Source organism: Eschrichtius robustus, chromosome 3, assembly GCF_028021215.1.
Source record: "Eschrichtius robustus isolate mEscRob2 chromosome 3, mEscRob2.pri, whole genome shotgun sequence".
Classification (NCBI taxonomy): domain Eukaryota; kingdom Metazoa; phylum Chordata; class Mammalia; order Artiodactyla; family Eschrichtiidae; genus Eschrichtius; species Eschrichtius robustus.
Window position 1 is genome coordinate 4523601 of NC_090826.1, and position 17314 is coordinate 4540914.

Here is a 17314-nt window from a genome sequence, read left to right on the forward strand (position 1 = left end):
AGAAAATAATACAAATGAATAGCTGTATAAAAGAAAGCAGGAACTGAAGCTAGATCTGAGGATGACTCAAAAAGCCTTGCAGAGAAACAGGAAACAAAAACGTAAAAGATGTGAAAGACACGTCCGCCCCCCTCTTTCACAAACCTTGTACCTGCTTTCTTTTCTTCATTGCATTTGGAGTCCGTTATTGAACAAGACCTACTTGTGCTTATTGCTGATCACCTGGGTCCCCCAGTAGAATACAAATTCCATGTGAAGGCTTTGGCTTTGGTTCACTGTCTGTGTCCCCAAAGCCTAGGACAGCCCCCAACACACAGCAGGCCTTCAATATATATTTGTTGGGTGAATGAATGAATTGATGAGTAAGAGGAATGCCAGGAGAAAATAAACATAATGGGAGGAAAGATAACATTCAGTGAGGGAGTGACTGAGAATCTGCCCATAACCGATAGAAGACACAACACTCAGCTTTAAGAATCACAGTCAGTAAGAAAAAAAAAAAAAAAAAAGAATCACAGTCAGTCACATGCAGGATAAATAAAAATTTCATTGTTGTGAAACTGCACAGGACCAAAGACAAACAGAATATCTTACAAATGGTCTTTCCGTGTTAGGAAAGATAGAAAAGGCAGGTTTCCTACAAAGGAGCAGCAATTACCCTGAGAGCAGCCTTCTCAGCACAATGGAAGCCAGAATACAAAAGAAATAACATCTTTAAGTGCTGAGGGAAAACCCCTATCCCACCTCGAATTCTGCTATTATTCAAGAAAAACACAATAAGATGTAAAGGAAAAATAACACATAATGAGAGAATTTGCCATCCACAGAAATTTGCTTAAAGCACCATTGAAGGGTGTATTTTGGGAAGGAGGACACTGAACAAATCAACAATGAACAAACAAGCAAACACAAAACTTTTAGAAATAAGCAACAGCACATAGAAGATGAAAAGGGAGTGCGTCAGAGCTAAAGTTGCCTACAGTCCTTATAGTCTTCAGGCGGTAACATGTTAAAAATTTAAGAGTACAAAATAGAATTGACTGTAAACCTTCCAAAGAAGTTGAGGGGAAAAGGGGAAAATAGAAAATGTGATCAATCCAAGAGATGTCAGGAGAAAAAAGAAGAAAAGGCAAGGGTGATATAAAGCACAAAATAAGAGTAGAAATTCATCCAAATACCTAGCTATTACAATAAATGTAATGAGATTAAATTTGCCAGCTAAAAGGTAGAGATTATATGATTAGATTTAAAACAACAAATCCCACCATATACTGTTCACAAAAGATATACCTAAAACTTAATTATACAGATAGATTAAAAATTAAGAAATGGAAGAAAATACTTGCAAATCACCATATCTGATGTGGAACATGTATTATAAAGAACTCTTATAACTCAATAATAAAAAGACAAATAACCCAATTAAAAAATGGACAAAAGGATCTGAAAAGACATTTCTCCAGCAAAAATGTACAAATGGCCAATAACACTTGAAAAGATACTCAACATCTTTACACAGAAGGGAAATACAAATCAAAACCACTTGAGCTATGACTTTTCACCCACTAGGATGGCTATAATCAAAAAGAGAGATAATAACAAGTGTTGGCCAGGATGTGGAGAAATTGGAAAACCATACACTGCTGGTAGGAATGTAAAGTGGTGCAGTCACTGTAGCAAACAATCTGGCAGTTCCTCAAAATATTAAAGTTACCATACAATCCAACAATTCCACTCCTATGTATATACCCAAGAGAACTGAAATCTATGTCCACACAAATACCTATATACAAATGTTCACAGCAGCATTATTCATAATAGCCAAAAGGCAAAATAACCCAACTGATGTTGGGTTAGTCCATCAACTGATGAATGGGAAAATAAAATATGGTCTATCCACAGAGTAGAATGTTATTCAGCAAAAAGGAATGAAGTTCCAATACATGGTACAAAACTGATGAACCTTGAAAACACTGTGCTTAGTGAAAGAAGTCACACATAAAAAGGCATATATTTTATGATTCCATTTATATGAAATGTCCAGAGCAGGCAAATCCAAAGAGACAGAAAGTAAATTAGTGATTGCCACAGGCTGTGGGGAGGAGAAAATGGGCTAATGGGCATAGGGTTTCTTTCTGGAATGATGAAAATGTTCTACAATTAATTGTGCTGGTGATTCTACAACCCTGTGCAATACATAAAAACTACTGAATGATATACTTTAAATGGGTGAACCGTATGGAATATGAATTATATCGCAATAAAGTTTTTATTTATACTTTTAAGTAAAAGGATAGAAAAAAATACACCAAGTATGGGAATTCCCTGGAGGTCCAGTGGTTAGGACTCTGCGCTTCCACTGCAGGGGGCCCAGGTTCAATCCCTGGTCAGGGAACTAAGATCCCACATGCTGCACAGCATGGCCAAAAAGAAAAAAAAAAAAAAAACACCAAGTGTATACTAAACAAAAATAAGCTCAATCCAAATCAGCCTAAATGAACCTTAAAGCAAAAAGTATCAGGAGGAATAAGAAGGCTATTACATAATAAACAGAAAATTATAAAAAACCTGAACCGACATGCACCTAACAACCCAATCCCCAACTATACGAAACAAAATCTGGCCTTACGATGACAGAGACTAACCCACACTCACAGTGAGAGATTTTAACACAAGTCTCTCAGATGTGACTGATCAAAGCAAACCAAAAATAAGTAAGGATATAAAAAAATCTGAACAACATAATGATCTAATGCATATATTTAGAACCTTACACCCAGCAATGAAAGGACAAACATTCTTTTCAAGCACACGAGTATTTACAAGATCTGACCACATTAAGCCAGAAAGCAGGTTTCAACAGTATCATATAAAAACAATATCATACAGACTCATGTGTTCAGACCACGAGACCACTGATTCAGAAATAACTAATAAAAAGATGTAGCCTGGGCTTCCCTGGTGGCGCAGGGGTTAAGAATCCGCCTGCCAATGCAGGGGACACGGGTTCGAGCCCTGGTCCGGGAAGATCCCACATGCCGCGGAGCAACAAGGCCCGTGCACCACAAGTACTGAGCCTGCACTCTAGAGACCACGAGCCACAACTACTGAGCCCGTGAGCCACAACCACTGAAGCGTGCACGCCCTAGAGCCCACGCTCCGGAACAAGAGACGCCACCGCAAGGAGAAGCCCGCGCACCGCAACGAAGAACAGCCCCTGCTCATCGCAACTAGAGAAGCCCGCGCGCAGCAACGAAGACCCAACGCAGCCAAAAATAAATAAATAAAATTATTAAAAAAAAAAAAGATGTAGCCCAATAACCCCCAAACTGTACAGCAGGAAAAGTTAAAGCCCACATGTAGAGAACTGAGCCCCTGGCTCTCCCCTCACCCTGGGACCTATGGTGCTAGGACAGAGCGATGCACAGCCCACCACCCGGCCAGGGAGAGACGGGGTAGAGGGCGGCCTGGCTGCCCTTCTCTGAGCCAGGCCTGACACTGCAGCAGGGTGGAAGCCCGCACCTTTCGGCAGCTGCTCGGGGGAGGGCTGGGCCTTCTCCGTCTCCTCCAGTCGCTCCTCTCGGGCCCTCTCCTTGCCCTCCGAGTTCTCGTGCTTGTCCTCACCCTCCGCTCTGTCCAGGGCAGCTGGCAGGGCCTAGGGAGGACAGACTCGGGAGCTGCGGGGCCTGGAGCCTCAACAGGAGTGGAGGCAGGGGAGGGGTGCTGGGCTCGGAACCCACTCTCCCGGCTCCCACTGCTTGCTCCCAACCCGCTCCCCAGACACAGAGGCTCGAACTTGGAACCAGGGGGCCTGAGTGACAGCTGCCTGGGCAAGGCCTGAGAAGGTCCCCAGACCCACCCCCACCCCACAGGGGCCCAGACACCTGCATCTTCCATACCTGGATTTCTGGGGGCTTCTTTGGCTTCTGCACCCCCAGCTCCTTCTCTTCCAAGTAGCCCAGCTGGGCTTCCGTTTTGTCTGAAAGATCAAGGGAGACGGGGTGAGACAGGTGAGCTGGGGCAGGGAGGGGGAGAAGGGCAGAAAATGGGGCGTCAGAGAGGATCCCGGGCCCGGCACCTCCAGAAGGACAGGTGAACCAGGTGAGCGAGAGCACCCAGGCCAGGCCTGCAATGTGAGGAGCGTGGGAGGACCCTGGGCCCAGTGAGGCCAAAGCCAGGGGCCGACAGGATGGAGCTACATGCGGGGGTGGGGGGGCCTCCCATCTGGAAGCAGGGAAGTGAGGTAGGTGGAGGCCCAGACTAGGAGCCAGGACGGCTGGGTGTGGTCCCGGCTTTCAGGCTGGTTGACTGGCCACGTGCCTCCCCCACGCTGAGTCAGTTCTTGATCCTGCAAAGGGCCAGTGACCCACGTGCTCTGAGCAGCCCTGGAAGGTGGTCACTATCCTGGCTCCACATCACGGATGAGAAAACGGGGCTTGCAGGGTAAGGGACTTGCCCACGGGCACACGGGTCCAGGAAGTTAAGCTAGGCATGTCTAGTAAACTAGAGGGCACTTGTGCCCAGAAGCAGGACGTCCTCAGAGGCGCTGAGCCTCTCGGGGCCTCACCTATCACCTGGGATAGGCAGGACGCCCCCGGCCTGAGGGGTCTGACTGAGGGAAGAAGATGCTTTGCCCAGGTAAACACACGAATCACCAAAAAGGCAAATAACCCATTAAAGAAGGACAAAGGATCTGAAACGACATTTCTCCAAAGAAGACGCACAAATGGCCCAGAAGCACATGAAAAGATTCTCAACATCTTCAGCCATCACAGATGCAAATCAAAAGAGAAATGCAAATCAAAAGAGAGATGCAAATCAAAACCACAACGAAACGCCCCTTCACACCCACTAGGATGGCTGTAAGCAAAAAGTCAGATAAGTGCTGGTGAGGAGGCAGAGAAACTGGAGCCTCACACGTGGCTGGTGGGAATGAAAAATGGTGTGGTCGCTGTGAAAGGCTGGCAGTTCCTCAAAATGTTATACCATGTGACCCAGTGATTCCATTGCTAGCTATACGCCCAACAGAAATGAAGACACCTGTTTTCAGTTGAACACAAAAGTTCAAAGCAATGTTACTCACAATATTATCCACAATAGCCAAAAGGTAGAAACAACCCAAAATCCATCAGCTGATGAGTGGATACTCAAAATGTGGTGGATCTAAACAATGGAATAGTATTCGGCCACAGAAAGGAATGAAGTGCTGATACCCTACAACGTGGATGAACCTGGAAAACATTATGCTAGTGAAAGAAGCCGGGCACAAAAGGCCACATAGTGTATAATTTCATTTACATGAAATGTCCAGAATAGGCAAACCCATAGAGACGGAAAGTAGATTAGTGGTTGCTGAGGAAGATACGAGGAGAGGGAATGTGGAGCCACTGCTAATGAGTACGTGTTTCTCTTTGGGGTGATGAAAACATTCTGGAATTAGAGGCAATGGTTGCACAATCCTATGAATCTACTAGAAACGACTGGATAATACAGTTTTAAAGATGGAACACGGTGGTGTGTGAACTACATCTCAAAGCTGTCATTTGGGCTTCCCTGGTGGCGCAGTGGTTGAGAATCTGCCTGCCAATGCAGGGGACACGGGTTGGAGCCCTGGTCTGGGAGGATCCCACATGCCGCGGAGCAACTGGGCCCGTGAGCCACAACTACTGAGCCTGCGCGTCTGGAGCCTGCGCTCCGCAACGGGAGAGGCCACGATAGTGAGAGGCCCACACACCGCAATGAAGAGTGGCCCCCTCTTGCCGCAACTAGAGGAAGCCCTCGCACAGAAACGAAGACCCAACACAGCCAAATAAATAAATAAATAAATAAATAAATAAATAAATAAATAAATAAATAAATAAATAATAAAGGTGCTTAAAAAAAAAAAAAAAAAAAGCTGCCATTAAAAAGAAAATCTCTCAGGGGAGTGACACTTCTGCAGCCAGAAGCTTTGGGCGGGGAGGGAGGCCAGCCCTTGTGGGATGTGGGGAGGACGTGGGGTCTCGCCACCTCCTGTGACCCAGGTGCCCTCCCCTGCTTGACAGAGCCCAGACCTGGCAGGCCCAGCGGGGCAGACAGAAGGTGGGCAGGGCTGGCGGGCACTGGTGTGTTGGGATCCGAGGAGATGACCTCGCCTGGCTTCTTGCCCTCGGGCCCCTCAGGGATCAAATCCGGGGTGCTGTACTTCCCATTGACGTGCTCAAACTCCTGAACCTGGGGCAGGTGGGAGGGAAGCAGGGAGGGAGGTGGTCGGAGCTCAGAACTGAGGGCCTCAGGGCAGCCCGTGGGACTGGGGGCGTCCCAGGCTTGGGGTGAGGCAGAGGTGCCGCCTCCACCCGAGGCTGGCCAAGCCACATGCCCTTCTGACTGCAAACCCCCGCCAGCCCCTACCCCCAGCCCGGCCCCACCTGCCATCCCGGCCTCCAGTCCCCACCCGCTCCGACTTCCCCACCCAGAGAGGCATCATGGGTCCATGCCTCTAGCCTGACTCAGACCCTGGAAAGCCAGGCACTTGCCCTCTGCCCGCTGACCCCCCAGGGGCACACCTGGGCCGTGGTCGGCCACCAGGAAAAGCCCAGCAAAGGCTACTACTCACCCACCTTCTTCCTAACTAGTGACATGACCCCGATGCGCGTGAGCACGTGCTGCCTGGAGAGGCCCTCGCGGGGCACGCCGTCTGCGAAGGTCTCCGCGCCGTCAGCCCCCGGCTCACACAGGTGCCGCATGAAGAGGGACACGTAGGCTCTGGGGTGGGGGGGACCGGGGCTCAGGGAGTGGGGGGCCGGCAGGACCCCCGGGGGACCTCCTGGCTGGAATCATCACCCGTCGCCTGCCTCCCAACCAGGACTGGCTGGGTCAGGCCCCAGGGAAGGACAGAAGAGGCCCCCCGGGCAGGGGACCCTCCTGGGACGGCCCCCGCCCCGGATAACCCAGATCCTTCGCGCTGCCGTTAACACCAGCTGCTCTGGCCGAGGGGACTGGTCAGCATTCTCTGCCAATGAGCCCTGCCCAGGCCTGGACCCCAGGCACGCCAACGTCGGACAGCAGTGAGCTCTCCGGATGCCCTTAACCCGGCGGAGACGCCACCCATCGTGCTGGCTCGCCCCGCCGGAGCCTGCCCGCTGCAGGGCGGGCGGCCACGCCCTGGGCCACCGCCTCAGCCCCTTTACCTAAACTCCTTCTCACTCTTCCCGCGAAGGTCCCGCACCAGCCAGTGGGAGTTGAAGGCATCCTGGGGGGGCATGCCCCAGCGCATGATGGCGTTCAGAAAGGCCTTTCGCTGTCGAGCGTTGAAGCCCAGCACCTGGGCCGGTGGAGAGCAGGGTGAGGGAGCGGGGAATTCAGAGATGTGGGAGAAAAGCACAGGGAAGGGAGGGGCACAGAGGAGCAGGGGTCTCCAGCGGGGGCAGGACCCAGAGGGGCACGGCCCAGACCAGGGCCTGTCCCAGGCCCACCTCTACTTGGCACTGACCCAGCGTGACCCCCCGGCCCTCCCGCCACTCCTCCGCGCCCCGGGAGTGGCAGCAGCGGGGAGTTCTTTGCTCTGAAAGGGGACGAGAGAAATCTGGGGAAGGGGAGCTGGGAAAGCGGGGTGTGCACGCAGGCCCCACCTCAATGTTGCCGCCGACCCGGGCGAGAAGCGGGGGCAGGGGCTTGTCCCTGTCGCTCTTCAGCTGCCTCCTGGATTGTCGCCGTCCACCTGGGGGAGCAGCCCGCCACGACCCCTCAGCCGGGCCCAGAGTCCTGACCCAACCCACCCAGCAGCTCGCCCCAGGACAGCAGGCCCCTCAGGACCCACTACGGAGGATGGATGCTTGTCCTGATGCCCCCGGGGCGCCCCACGCCGACCACCAGCTCCCCGACACACCGCCTGGGCCCCGGCCCCGCGCTGAGACTCACTCTGCCCTTCCGGCCTTTCTTCAAAGTCCTCGTCCTCGTCCTCGGATCCAATGGAATATTCGGACTGGTTGTCTGAGAGCTCGTCCTGCCACTCTGTGGGGGGGGGTCAGGCAGAGGGGCGCAGGGTGAGCTGTGCAAGCAGAAGCCCACCCGAGCCCCCCACACCCAGGGGCACACCAAACCCCTACAGCCCAGCCCGAGAACAGTGACAATGGAAACAGCCCTCGTGTACTTCCTGTGAGCTCCCGTAGAATCCCTACAACCCTACACTACATCCTAAGATCTCACACCATCGTCATCCCTCCTTTACAGACGGAGAAACTGAGGCTTGCCAAAAGGCACACCACTAGCCGTGAAGTCACTGAACCACCACCCATCTTGTTCCCCCAAACACCCAACACCCCACACCTGCCCCGGAGGCCCCTTTCTCCGAGAAGCTCTCCCCACCGCCTCCCGGCTCAGGCCACTCCACACGGCTGCTACTCTCCCACGCCCAGGGCTTCCCGCCACAGGGATGCCCTCCCCTCCGGCACGATCCTGCCCGCCGGGACACGCACCCTGGTCCTCCTGGGAGGCGTCGTTGTAGTTGACCTGCTTGCGGATGCGCTTGCCCTTGCCCAGGTTGCGGGCCAGGTCCTCCTGCTGCTGCTCATAGTGGTGCCGAAGCAGCTTCTCCCAGTAGTCGGGGTCCACGTTCTCCTCCTGCTTGATGATCTCCCGCTCCACCTCCTCCTGGGGACGCAGGTGCCATGGGCTCCGTGAGGGCGGGGCCAGCGCGCATCTCCGCCCCTAGGAGGCCTCGCTGCCTCTACCACATCTCACCCTCTAGGGGCTCAAGGAGGAACCGGAAAGCCTGCCTACTCCAGGAAGCCTTCCCTGATCACCCCCAGCCCCACATGTTCTTCCTCTTCCTGCTCCTGCCGCAGTCATTCATTCATTCATTCATTCACTCTGCACGTACTCCCTGGCCTCGTGCCAGGCACTGGGGTATAGAACAGAATAAGCCCCACCCTTGTCCGCAGGAGGCCCCCAGTTTCAAAAGGAAAACTGGCACGTGGAAGAATAATTAGCACCCAGGGTCCACGTGGAGGGTGGAGGGCCCACTCAGGAGAGACCAGGGAGCCGGCCTTCGGGATAATCGGTTTCGGAGCGTAGATGGAGAAGCTGCGGGAGGGGCGCGGCCGCAGATGGGTGGAGCCGCTGAAGGGAGGGGCGTGGTCACTGAGGGCGGGGCCGAGGAGGGGCGGGGCTTACCACGCCGTCCTCCTCGCGCACCACGTACTGCGCCACCTTGAAGGAGCTCAGGTATTCATTCATGTTCTGCAGCTCCGTGTCGTCCGTGGCGTCCTGGTTGCGGTCCAGCAGCTTGGAGATGGCCGCATCATCGTAGTGGATCACACTGCTGTCCTCCACGTCCTTGTTGTCACCTGGGGGCAGACAGGGTGCAGAGTTGGGGGACCCCCACCAGAACAGATTCCAGACAGTGGCCCTTCCCAGTCCCCTCCAGGGCTTGCAACAGAGGAGCACGCTGATCAGAGAATGTAACAGCCCACTGCCCGCTCAGCTCCAGTCCACAGGCAGGGGAACCTGACAAAATGGGTTTGGGGGGCCCCCTTCCTCTCCAGGAGCAGCCATCCGGGGTACAGGAGGTCTGGGGGCTGGGCTGGGTTGGCCCCTACCTGGCGGGGTGCTGCCGTGCTTTTTCTTCACGCTGGCGGCCAGGGCTCCCCCTTTGGAGGACTGGACATCAGGGATGGGCGTGGCGGGCCTCTGGCCCTGAGACATCATGCCTGTAGGACAGAGGTGGGGGGCCGCAGAGCTGGGGGGGCAGCACCCAGAGATGCCACCCTGGCCCTGCCCATCCTGGCCAGGAGGGGGGAGCAGAGGCGGGAAAGGCTGCACACTGGAGATGCCCTGGGAAGGGAGTGTCTCGAGCAGGACCACCCCCCCGTGCCCCGGCAGCCGGGATACCCACCCTCCACGTCGTCCTTGAAGAGCTCCTCCGTGCCGAACTTGAGGATGTCGTCCAGCTCCTGCTTGGTCATGGAGCCGGACTTGGAGCCCAGGCCCGGCCGCACCACCAGGTGCGTGAGCATCATCTTGCGCTTGGCCACCTGCGTGATGCGCTCCTCCACCGAGGCCCGCGTCACGAAGCGGTAGATCATCACCTTCTTGTTCTGCCCGATGCGGTGGGCGCGGCTGAAGGCCTGCGGGCGACCTGCAGCTTAGCACCCATGGCTCAACCGAGAGAGGGCTGGGGGCTCAGGGTCAGGCACCGGAGGGCGGGGGGGAGGCATGCACATGGGCTCCTGAGCGCGCTCTGCGTGGAACCAGCTGCCTGACTGCCCGTGGAGATGTGTGTGCACCAGGGCAGCCATGCTCGCGTCCTGTGTGGCCTCCTGTGGGCCGGGGTGCCTGTGCAGACGGAACTCGGTGTGACTGCAGGTGTGCAAGGCAGCGGTGTGAGCGGCAGTGTGGCCAGTGTGCCTGACGTAATGAAGCCACACGGGGCTCTGATGGTGCTCATGCCGAGACGGGGGCTGCAGCTCCCCGGGAGTGACCACTAGTGGGACTGTGAGCCCACCTGTTGGAGATACACAGCCACCCTGCGAGGACAGGGTGTGATATGAGGACATGCCCGGGGATTTGCGCATGAGGTGTCCGCATGACGTGATCGGTGTGATTAGATCTGTGTGGGTGACTGTGCACGGGTGCACACACGTGTGCATGAGACATGAGTTTGTGTGTGCGCCCCAAGAGTGTAAAGTGTGTACGTGCCCGGCCCTGCCCCGACAGGGGTGGCCATGGACAGCAGAGTGTGTCTCTACTCCCACCACCCCTGGCCCCCAACCCTCCCATCCTTCCTCATCAGCCCCATTGCCCCCGCCTCCATCTCTTCCTCTCCCCACCTCCACAGGCCTTGTCCCCTAAACTCTATTTTCCTGTTCCTCCCAAACTGGCCCCCTCTGGGTCCCAGGACCCCCTCATCCTGCCCCACTCCACGGCCTTGACCCTAAGACTGATGGGACAGACCAGGGGTCATGGTCACACAGATCGCTGCGTGTTCTTGGACACATCCCCTGCCCTCCCTGGGCTGTTTCCTCTTTTGTACAATGAAGGAGCTGGAGGGGCTCACCTCCCAGGTCCCTCTTGGGGCTGGGACTCCACGAGGCGGGTCCAGGGAGAGGTAAAGCCCTGAGACAGTCTGTGAGGGGGAGGGAGGGAAAGCCCACAGAGCCAGGGTCAGCGAGGGGCCCTCTTAGAGGGTTCTGGTGTCAGGGCCACACACCTGGATGTCATTGTGCGGGTTCCAGTCTGAGTCGTAGATGATGACCGTGTCCGCCGTGGCCAGGTTGATGCCCAGGCCACCTGCCCGGGTCGAGAGGAGGAAGCAGAACTGCTGGGCCCCAGGGGCTGAGGAAGAGAGGTGGGCGCCCAGCGGGGTGAGTGAGGGGCACACCCAGAGGGGTAGGGGTGGGGACAGGTGGATGGCAGACCGGAGAGCTGGAGGGGAGACCGGGGCAGGGAGGGCTAGAACTGTGACCCCATCACAGGCAACAATGGCCTGAGCTGTGCTCAGGGAAGCCGCAGGAGGCCTGGGGCCCCGGGCGGGGGGACAGAGCAGCCCACCTGAGCCCTATGGATCCCCCAGCTCTGAGCCCTGAGCCAACAGGATGGAGCCAGAATGAGAAGGAACCAATTTTCAAAGCCCAGGCGGGCAAAGAAGAAACTGCAAACAGCCAGCAAATACGGGCAGAGCCCCTGAGGGTCAGGCCCCAGGGAGCCCTGGAGAACTCGGTCCTTCCCGCCCTCACAGCTCCCCTGCCCGTGATGCTGTCAGAGCAGCCAAGGAACACTCAGGGTCACAGCTCCAGGACCCAGGCCGACCCTCTGGTCGGTGCCCACTGCGGCAGGACAGCTGGTTCTGAGGCCCATCAGGGCCCTTCACTGAGTGACCTGGGACTGACCATGGCACCTACTCGAGCTGCAAACAGGTGTCCGATACTCCTGATGCTTCCCACTTAGACGTGTGCTGGGGCCGCATCTAGATGCTGAAACTGCACAGGAACCGCTGCTTTGGGTTTTGGAGCCGTGGGACCCCAGCCCTGTTCTGAGGGTGGAAGGCGGGAAGCAGCCACAAGCCCCAGGGAAAGAGAGCTCATCAGCACTTGCTGCAAACCTGCCACTAAAGAGGCGCTGGACCACTTCCCCCTCCAGAGGTTTCCTCCACTCCAGAGCCAGCTCCTGGCCTGCCCCCCTCACCTCTCCTTCCCAGGCAAGCAAGAGAGCAGGTTGGAAGTTTGGGCCTGTGTGGCCCCGCCCTTCCCTCTGTCCTTCCTCTAAGGGAGCGCTGCTCAGCTCTGGCCCTCCCCGCAGCCTGTGTTCCGGGGACAGGCCCCATCCGGCCCTGCTTATAACTGGAGGTTTAGCTGGTGTCCACACCAGAAGCCCCCAGGTGCTGGCCAGACCCTCAGCACCAGCTTCATTTAGTAACAGAGGGATTTTCCTCCCCTTCTGCCTTCCTCCTTGTCTGTTTCTCAGCTCTGAGCAAGTGTTATCTACTGGCTTCTTGCACCCCAGCAGGCCCCTGGACAGTTCCACGGAATGAATCCCTTTTACCAGCTATTAGGACCTAAGGACTGGTCTGCTTTCTTCGGCCGTTTGAGGAGCAGCTACCCTGACCATGAGTTGGGTGGTCTGGCTAAGAGCCTAGCGTAGGAGGAGAGGCAGACGGGGCCCCGGGATGGGGTGGGGCGGGGGTACCGTTGAATCTGTCAATCGCCTCTTGCCGGAGGCCCCCGGTGATGCCACCATCAATCCGCTCATATTTGTAGCCCTCATACTCCAGGAAGTCCTCCAGGAGGTCCAGCATCTTGGTCATCTGCAGGGGACATGGTATGCCTGAGGCACTGCCGCAGAGCAGGGACCCCACGACAGGTGGGGGAGAGGACAGAGCAGCCTGCTGAGTGGGGAGACAGGTGGGACCCAGGCAGACCTGATGCAGGGCCATTCTCTGAAGAATGCAGCCTCCAACCTCAACCCCCGGAGCCACTCCATCCCCCACACCAGCCCCACAGCCATCTGCCTAAGACACGGCTCTAAGCACGCGCCTCCCTGCTCTCTCCTCACAGGATAAAGCCCCAAATCCTCACCTTGGCGTTCCAGGCTTGCAGGATTGGTGCCCAGCCCATCTGGGCTTCATTTCCCAATGCTTCCTTCATACTCTCCAACCATCCCAAATTACCTGAACTCTCTTCCCACCCCCTTACCGCCTAGGAAACTCAAACAGCACCTCCTCTGTGATGTCTTCCCAGATTTCACCCTTTCCTATGAGAAGAGAAAAGCAGTCCCTTCTGAGCTCCCATATTCCTCCCATAATCAATCTGGAGAGATAGTTTGGCTGGATATAAAATTATCAGTCACCATTTTCCCGCAGTGTATTGAAGGTTTTGCAGTTGTCTTCTGCCACCTATTGTTGCTGATGTGAAATCTGAGGACAGTCTGATTGTCATTCCTTTGTAGATACTAGGTCTGAAGTGTGGCATTTTCCCTATGATGTGCCTAGGGCTTCCTTTATTTATACAGTAAGTCCCCTACATACAAACCTTCAAGTTGTGAACCTTCAAAGATACAAACGTGCATTCGCATGTCCAATCACATAAGTTAGTGCATGTGTCTGGCGTACATTGTCATACGCATGCGTCCTCTACAAGTGGTTGTGCTTTTGTGTACTTTACTGTACAGTACTGTACAGAGTACAGTAGTACAGTATCTTTATTTCAAGCCCAGGATGTCTGGAAGCAAGCGTAAAAGCGGCAGTGATGTAGCTGGTACTATTGTACTTTTCAAGGTACTATACTGTAAGATTTAAAATGTTTTCCTTATTTTTTGTTTGTTTGTTTTTTATGTGTTATTTGTGTGAAAAGTCTTATAAACCTGTTACAGTACAGTACTATATAGCCGATTGTGTTAGTTGGGTACCTAAGCTAACTTTGTTGGGCTTTCGAACAAATTGGACTTAATGAACACGCTCTCAGAATGGAACTCGTTCATATGTAGGGAACTTACTGTTATTTATCTTGCTTGGTACTCCAGAGTGCACTTCAGACCTGAGACCTCACATCTTTCTCCATGTCTGTCTGCAAACTCTCATTAAGTCTGACTTCTTTGCCATTTTCTCTATTTCTTCTTCTGCAACTCCTAGTACACAATTACCAGAGCCTCTCACGGCATTCTCCATGTAATTTCTCAGTTTTATCTTTGTCTCTCTCTGCTGCATTCTGGGGAAATTCCTCAATGCCAGGTTCCCATCCACCACCATTCTCTTCAACAGTGTTGAGAGTTTATCCAATCTGTTGAAATGTTTTGTTTTCCATTTCATGCAGATCCTTTTCCTAATCCAGCTAGTTTTATTTCATTTCTTGCTGCTTGTGCTTAATCGATTTCTTCTTGATTTATGAGTGTCACTTCTGGTATTTTTGAGGTTCCTAAATGTGTTTACTTGAACTCTTTTCAGGCTCTTCTATTGTTCCTTCCACTTGGATTCTGCTTACTATTTTGTGGGATGTCTCATTCAATGTCTCACTGAACGTTTTCATGAGTTTCGGAATTGGGGTTTTCAGGCTTATTTTGGCTGGCAGGGCTCCATCGCTGTCACTTTCTCTCTGTGTACACTTCTAGAAGTTGTGCAGTTCCCTCTACTTGGTCCCTTGGGGCCTCAGCCCAGAATCATGTCTTACGTTGGCAGGGGGCTGGGGGATTCTGGATCCAGTTTCCAGCTCAGCCCACAGTCACAGGCTTGGTCAGCTTTCCCCAGATTCCTCAGCCTGCTGCAGGCCCAGGGTGGGATCAGGGCCTTGCAGGCAGGAGCAGCTGTTACACACTGACTGTTGCACACAGAGGACCCACCTCCTAGTCTCTGGCTCAGTCACACCACCGTGGAACGTTTTTCACACCAGGCCCCAAGGGCCATCCCTGACCTCCATCACAGAGATGACCTTGGGGTTGGATAACTGTCTCTAACCTCCATCTCCCACACTAGACTATGAGGGTCTTGAGGACAAGAGCTGGACCCCCATGCCTAGCACAGAGCCGCACATATGACAGATGCAAAAGGATAAAGGAAGCGCACAGACAAACAAATCCCTGGGGCTGGACAGCTTTGCCTCTGACCGCCCAAAAAGTGATGCTGCAAGTGCAATTTCAGGATCAAGCTAGAAAGAGGGACACACACCACCCCCCCAAGCCGCCCCCACCACAGGGCCCCACCTTCATGAGAAGCTGGGCTGCAAGGGTGAGAGGAGAGGGCTGTCATCCCAGCCTGGACAGAAGCTCCAGGAGGAGCAGGTGGTGGGGTGGACCTTGGTCCTCCCCACCAACATGCCCTGAGCACCGTGAACTTGGCACCCCACCAGCTCTCCTTGGCTGCATCACACCAGGGCCCAGAGGAGCGACTTTTGACACACAACCCACGTGGGGATGGCATCGGGCCCTGAGGGCTGCTGGCAGGTTGTGCCCTCAGCTAGTGGGGGCAGGACGCCCTCTGCAGGTGTGGGGTTGGGCTAGGGAAGGCAGGGAGGCCAGCAGCCACCTGGGGGCAGCTCACCTGGGAGAAGATAAGCACACGGTGCCCTTCGTCCCGCAGTTTCTTGAGCATCTTCTGCAGCAGCATGAGCTTCCCTGACGACTTGACCAGAGAGCTGCCATCATAGGAGCCATTGGGCAGGACAGGGGCCTCCTGTGGACACAGCAGAAGGTGGGGCACTGGGGGCTCCCCCCTCCTCTCTGACTCTGCACCAGAGGCCCCAGAGAGTGGACAAGGGCCCAACAGTGGGTGGAGCACCGAGCCCAAGCCCGGGTCAGGCCAGGCTCTGCAGGGCGTGTGGGCAGGTCACACGGATGCTCCCAGCGCCGTGTCCCCCAGGCAGGGCTCAGACTTGCCGGCCCTGCCCTCCATCTCCCCCTGCTGGCACTCCACCAAGACCACAGGCATCAGAGGACGGAAGGATGACACAGAGTCTTGAGCCAAGCCGGCCTTCCCAGCAGGAATGTGGCCTGGCCTCTGCAGTCACTGCAGGGCACATCCAGGCAAGGCCAACCCGGCCCCCCCAGCTGGGCAGAACCTTAGCCCAAAGGCCTCTGCTGGGCCACCATGGTGAGATCAGCCTGGGGCTGGCTGAGTCTAGGTCACCCACCGTACGGCCTCCACGCCTAACTCTGCACTGGCCTCCTTGTTTGGGGGCAGGGATGGGGGAGGGGGAAGGTGTAAATTAGAACCAGAATAGCCGTGACCTCAGTGAGCACTGCTGTGCCGGGCTCTCCGAGGGCACTGACGTGGACTTCCTGGTCTGGTCCTCACCCTTTCAGGGGGCTGCTGTTATTGTCCCCATTTCGTAGAGGATAAACCTGGGGCCCCAAGAGGACCACTGACCGTCCTGAGACCACAGGACTGGAGCCGGGGGTCTGACTGGGGGTCCAGTCTCTCAGCCAGGGCTGCACATCAGATCACCTGGGGGCCCCACCCAGGCCTCCCCGACTGCCAGGTCAGCCCTCGGAATCCTGGCCTGGGGTCCCCTGACGCTGAGGCTGGAGGGGATTCTGTGGTGCCACGATGCCCCCCATTACTTTATGGTCACGAGAAGTGGTCCAGAGAAGGAGAGGGCCTGGCTGAGCAGTGGACAGAGGTAGGTTTTCAGATACTTCTGGCACAGTGGGGACCCATATCACCTCCAAATCATTCTCAGGGAGGATTGGCAGCTGAGGGCCTGAGCACCTGCCCCAGCAGCCAGGGGCACCATGGCGGCCACAGCTGCTTGCCACGAGGGCCACAGAAAACCCACCACAGCACAGCCACATGCACCTACCACGGCCTCAGGCCCCTTCCACAGCAGCCTCAGGCACTCACCATGGTGGTCAAGGGCACCTATCACGGTGGCCACAGTGGCAGCCACGGGGACCTACCACAGCGGCCACGGGGAAGAGGTAAGGATGGTTGCAACACTTCTTCAGGTCCATCATGATGTTGAGCAGTGACACCTGGTTCCCGCCCCCCTTGGAGTTCAGCGCCTCGAAGTTCCGCGTGAGGATGAACTTGTAGTACTTCCTGCCAGAGGAAGGAGGGAAGGCAAGCTGGATACACCTGGCCACACCAGCCTCCGAGAGGGCACTCTGCTCTGCGGGGAGCCTGGGGGCTGCTGCCCAAGTACCGGTTACAGAAAGACCAAGGGGAGCCCCGAGAGGTGAAGCCACAGGCCTGGCGCTGCCCAGCAAGTTGCTGGGGGACAGTGCAAGGACCCAGGCAGCCCCAACCCTGGTCACTGAAATCTAAGAGGCCCCAAGAAGGAAGTGTGTGCAAAAGGTGAGTTGAGGCCTGGGCGGGGCCGAAAGGCCCTCCCAACCACCCGGGGCAGCAGCC

The 17314-nt window shown here is 55.3% G+C and overlaps 1 protein-coding gene across 3 annotated transcripts in view; it reads right to left on the reverse strand.

Annotated features, from left to right (window-relative positions):
* Nucleotides 1-17314, reverse strand: part of CHD5 (chromodomain helicase DNA binding protein 5) — a 65343-nt gene that overhangs the window by 11724 nt on the left and 36305 nt on the right. For 2 of the 3 annotated variants that reach the window (XM_068538767.1, XM_068538766.1), the window contains exons 19-34: nucleotides 16861-17002; nucleotides 15506-15637; nucleotides 12664-12781; nucleotides 11868-11957; nucleotides 11189-11313; nucleotides 9875-10106; nucleotides 9579-9689; nucleotides 9154-9326; nucleotides 8457-8631; nucleotides 7900-7992; nucleotides 7611-7699; nucleotides 7170-7303; nucleotides 6600-6744; nucleotides 6054-6213; nucleotides 3900-3979; nucleotides 3523-3655 (exon numbers count right to left, since the gene is read on the reverse strand). In XM_068538767.1, the coding sequence (XP_068394868.1) occupies nucleotides 3523-3655; nucleotides 3900-3979; nucleotides 6054-6213; nucleotides 6600-6744; nucleotides 7170-7303; nucleotides 7611-7699; nucleotides 7900-7992; nucleotides 8457-8631; nucleotides 9154-9326; nucleotides 9579-9689; nucleotides 9875-10106; nucleotides 11189-11313; nucleotides 11868-11957; nucleotides 12664-12781; nucleotides 15506-15637; nucleotides 16861-17002 (2132 nt within the window). The remainder of the gene's footprint in view (nucleotides 1-3522; nucleotides 3656-3899; nucleotides 3980-6053; nucleotides 6214-6599; nucleotides 6745-7169; nucleotides 7304-7610; nucleotides 7700-7899; nucleotides 7993-8456; nucleotides 8632-9153; nucleotides 9327-9578; nucleotides 9690-9874; nucleotides 10107-11188; nucleotides 11314-11867; nucleotides 11958-12663; nucleotides 12782-15505; nucleotides 15638-16860; nucleotides 17003-17314) is intronic. The other variant, XM_068538768.1, reaches the window with a different exon arrangement.